Source organism: Nicotiana attenuata, unplaced genomic scaffold (assembly GCF_001879085.1).
Source record: "Nicotiana attenuata strain UT unplaced genomic scaffold, NIATTr2, whole genome shotgun sequence".
Taxonomy (NCBI): domain Eukaryota; kingdom Viridiplantae; phylum Streptophyta; class Magnoliopsida; order Solanales; family Solanaceae; genus Nicotiana; species Nicotiana attenuata.
This window is the reverse complement of record NW_017673727.1, coordinates 44,847-49,154: the sequence shown is the minus strand read 5'-3', so window position 1 is coordinate 49,154 and position 4,308 is coordinate 44,847. Positions and strand designations below refer to the sequence as shown.

The window sequence follows — 4,308 nt, the reverse complement described above, 5'->3', positions numbered from 1 at the left end:
TTCTCATGTTACATCACTTTTGAATATGGAAAGAACAAAGTTCATGAAATGAGGGAGCTGTGGGATCAACTAAGGCAGATTCAAAGTACAATGCAGGAGGCTTGGTTGGTCATAGGAGATTTTAATATTGTTCTTTCTGTTAATGATAGAATAAATGGGCAACCTATACACCAGGCTGAATTAGTGGATTTTCAAGACTGTATAAGAGACATTGGAGTGGGGCAATTGAATAGAATAGGCTGCCAATGGTCATGGTGCAATAAAAGGGATGCAGGAGATAGAATCTATAGCAATATAGGTTGGGTGTTTGGAAATGCCTCTTGGATTACAAAGTATAGTAGCCTTGAAGCTATATATGAACTACCAAGGATTTCTGACCACTCACCTATTGTGATAAACACTGAAATGGTAAAGAATCATCTACAACAACCTTTTAGGCTTTACAATGTCCTGCTATATCAAAGGGAGTTTAAAGACAGTGTGAATGAAATATGGAACCAAAGAATCGAGGGGTATGCTATGTACTCTGTGTGGACTAAGCTACAAAGATTGCTGAATAGAACCAGGCAGATGAACCAGGAGATGAACTCATTGGAGAAAAAGCTGGGAACCTTAAGAATAGAGATGCAGAATACTCAAAGGAAGCTAGATGACGACCCTCTCAACCAACAGTTGATTGAGCAGGAAAGAGAGTTGATTATGCAGACTGAAAAATGGGAAGGGGTGAATGAACAGGTACTCAGACAAAAGTCCAGAGCAATGTGGATAAAAGCAGGAGATAGAAATTCTAAATTCTTTCATGCTCAGCTAAAAAATAGGCAGGCAAGGAACATAATTTCACCTATCTGTAATGAACAAGGGAGGAGAGTATCAGATCCAAAGCAGATTGAACAAGAATTTATAAGCTTCTTCCAAAACTTACTGGGCACTTCAGCAAGGGAGATCCCCTGTATTGATATTACAACAGCTAGAGATGGACACTGCCTTACAAAAGAGCAACAACAATTGCTTATTGCCCCAGTAACTACAGAAGAGATTGATATGGCAGTGAAGGAGTTACCAAATGAAAAAGCACCGGGGATAGATGGCTTTCCAGCAGAGTTTTTCAAAGAATATTGGCACATAATTGGAGGAGAAGTCAAGCAAGCTGTACAGAAATTCTTCAACACTGGGAAGCTACTTAAGAGTGTTAATTGTACAACAATTACACTAGTACCTAAGGTTGCTAGCCCAAACTCTGTCAAAGAGTTTCGACCTATTGCCTGTTGCACTACAGTGTACAAGATCATAGCCAAGATTCTCACATCAAAATTGAAGCTGGTAGTGGACTTAATTGTAGGACCTTCTCAGTCAGCTTTTATAGAAGGGAGAAACATACTTGATAATGTTATTATTGCACATGAGCTGGTTAAGGGGTATATTCAGAAGGGAGTTTCACCAAGATGCTGTATAAAGGTGGACATAAGGAAAGCATACGACTCAGTAGAATGGCCTTTTCTAAGAATGATTTTGATGGAGTATGGTATGCCTGCCAAGTTTGTGGAGCTAATAATGACTTGTGTCTCTACTGTCAGTTATTCATTGATTCTAGATGGAGGATTAACAACTAAATTTCAAGGGGAAAAGGGGCTAAGACAAGGAGATCCAATGTCTCCTTACCTCTTTGTATTGGTGATGGAATACCTGAGTATGGCATTGAAGAAGCTGAAGGATAATCCTGACTTTAACTATCATCCAAAGTGTTCCAGAAATAACATTACTCACATATGCTTTACAGATGATCTTATTATGTGTTATAGAGCAGATAGGGTATCCATCAAATTGCTGATAGACAGATTCCATCATTTCTCAGAAGTTTCAGGCCTAAAAGCTAACATGGAGAAGAGTGCTTTATACATTGCAGGTGTTACACAGGAGTTCAAAGAGATGATTCTGGAAGAGATGCAATTTTCCTTAGGGGAACTGCCATTCAAATGTCTTGGAGTACCACTATCCTCTAAGAAACTGACAGTTCAACAGTGTATGCCATTGATTGAGAAGATTACAACTAGGATCAACTGTTGGACTGCTAAGCTACTATCATACAGTGGAAGGCTCCAATTGCTGAAAAGTGTAATCTTTGAAATGCAGACTTATTGGGCACAGGTGTTCTTACTGTCAAAGAAAATTCTCAAGCTAATAATTTCAGCTTGTAGAACTTTTCTATGGACAGGCAGGGGTGAGCCATCAAGAAGAGCTTTAATTGCATGGGATACAGTGTGTATGCCTTACTCAGCAGGTGGGTTAAATGTACTGGACATTCATATATGGAACAAAGCTGCATTGTGTAAACTTTATGGGCTGTTAGTGCAAAGAAGGATACCCTTTGGATACATAGCTACTATATCAAATGGCAAGACAGCATGAGGATGAATACTCCTAAACAAGCATGCTGGCTTGTTAGGAAGATCTTTGATATCAGATATTGGTTTCTGGAAAAGTATAGAAGTGATGACTTGCATATGTACTATAGCAATGGCAAATTTAGCATTAAAAAGTTATATATTGCTATGAGACCTCAATTTCAGAAAAGCTTGTGGAAAAAAGTATTAACTGGATCTAAGGCAATACCAAAACACAGATTCATACTGTGGTTAGCAGTACACAGGAAACTAGCTACAGTTGATAGACTTGAGAGATGGGGAATAACAGTAGCAAAGGAATGTGTACTATGTGCAACAAAGGAAGAGGAGTCAATGGAACATATATGGTTTGGATGTTACTATGCCAGAACAATATGGGCTATACTGCTACAATGGCTCAATGAGAAGCATCATATTGGAAGCTGGGAAGAGGAAATTGAATGGCTGAGAAGAAGGACTGCTAATAAAACTCGAGGTGAAATATTGATATTCCTATTCACAGCTATGGTATATCATGTCTGGGCAGAGAGAAACAAAAGAAGATTTCAAGGGAAAATAGTTGCCAGTTCTCATAGAATCAAAGACATTGTGATGGAATTACATATAGTAGGGCAAAGAGAAACAAAGTGGCATACAGAGCTAGAAAAGCTGAAGAATTTTCCTTAGTTCATACAGGGCAATGTAATTGTTATAGGCTTTGTTAACTGATTAGTCAGATAATTATGTAGATAGGTCTAGTTCTGGAGTCCAAAAGAACTAGCGGATATAAATATTTTTACTTGGTTGATAAAGTTTAAACGTTTAACAAAAAAAAAAAAAAAGACTTAACTCCTTGTTTTAAATTGGAAATTGATATATTACCCATTTTTGGTCTTAGTTTATCAAAAGGTTGAGTATAAAAAACCAGTTCAAAATTGCATGTCTGCATATTTGATTTTGAATCATATATGAATGCAAAATATATACAACCATACTTATTAGTAGAAATATACTCAATTTTGAATTTCTAAACACTGTATTAGGACTTTCAACATATTTTAAATAAGGGTTATTAATATTAAAAAATTAAATTACAATTTTGTCCAATATAATTAGAAACCAAAATTTAGAAAAAGTAATTGCCTAAAATTCTGAAGAACTAAAAGGAGTGCGAAGCGTACGTGGTACTTGAGTTTGAGTCAAATAATGATTAAATTGCTCATAACAAAATAAAGAAAAGGAAAAACTTGAAAATAAAACTTTTCCAAGATTACTAACGTGTTTAAAAGTTCTTTTCGTTTTTGCTTATCAGAATAGCCAATAAGCTTGGTAGAATTTGTCACGACCCGGATTTACCACCATCGTAAGTCGTGATGGCGCCTACTGTCGGAGCTAGGCATGCCAAGCATTTAAACATTTTCCGATAACAACCCAACAATAATAATATTAACGAGTCATTTAACTATAAGCGGAAGTCTTTAAAACATAAATAACTGAAAACCCAAAATGCGGAAGTTTAATATTTCTCTACCCAAGACTGGAGTCGCTATCTCACGAACCACTAAAGAGTGCTACAAACAAGTCAGAATAGAAAATACATAATGTCTGTCTCGGTACAATGAAAACAAACTGAAAATATAGAAAGGGACTTCGACCTGCGAACGCCGGCTAGGCTACCTCGTAAGTCCCTGGACTGAAGTCATCTCCCGATCGATATACTACTGCTGTGGTCCAAAAGCTGCTCCGGTAGCGTGAACTGTGCAAAAGAGCACAGAAGTGTAGCATCAGCACAACCGACCACATGTGCTGGTAAGTGCCTGGCCTAACCCCGACGAAGTAGTGACGAGGCTAGACAGGACTACCAAACCAACCTGTGCAGTTCAATATCTATATGCAATAAAAGGAAAGAACAAAGCAATTAAACAGT

The 4,308-nt window shown here is 37.4% G+C and overlaps 1 protein-coding gene across 1 annotated transcript; it reads left to right on the top strand.

Annotated features, from left to right (window-relative positions):
- The first annotated feature begins 2,402 nt into the window (after positions 1-2,402).
- Positions 2,403-3,068, top strand: LOC109217112. The gene has a single exon (XM_019381340.1). The coding sequence runs from the start codon at positions 2,403-2,405 to the stop codon at positions 3,066-3,068; it is 666 nt and encodes a 221-aa protein (XP_019236885.1).
- Positions 3,069-4,308: the final 1,240 nt, after the last annotated feature.

Bases quoted from the DNA above. Each gene is read 5' to 3' on its own strand.
- LOC109217112 (XM_019381340.1), top strand. From the start codon at position 2,403: ATGAGGATGAATACTCCTAAACAAGCATGCTGGCTTGTTAGGAAGATC.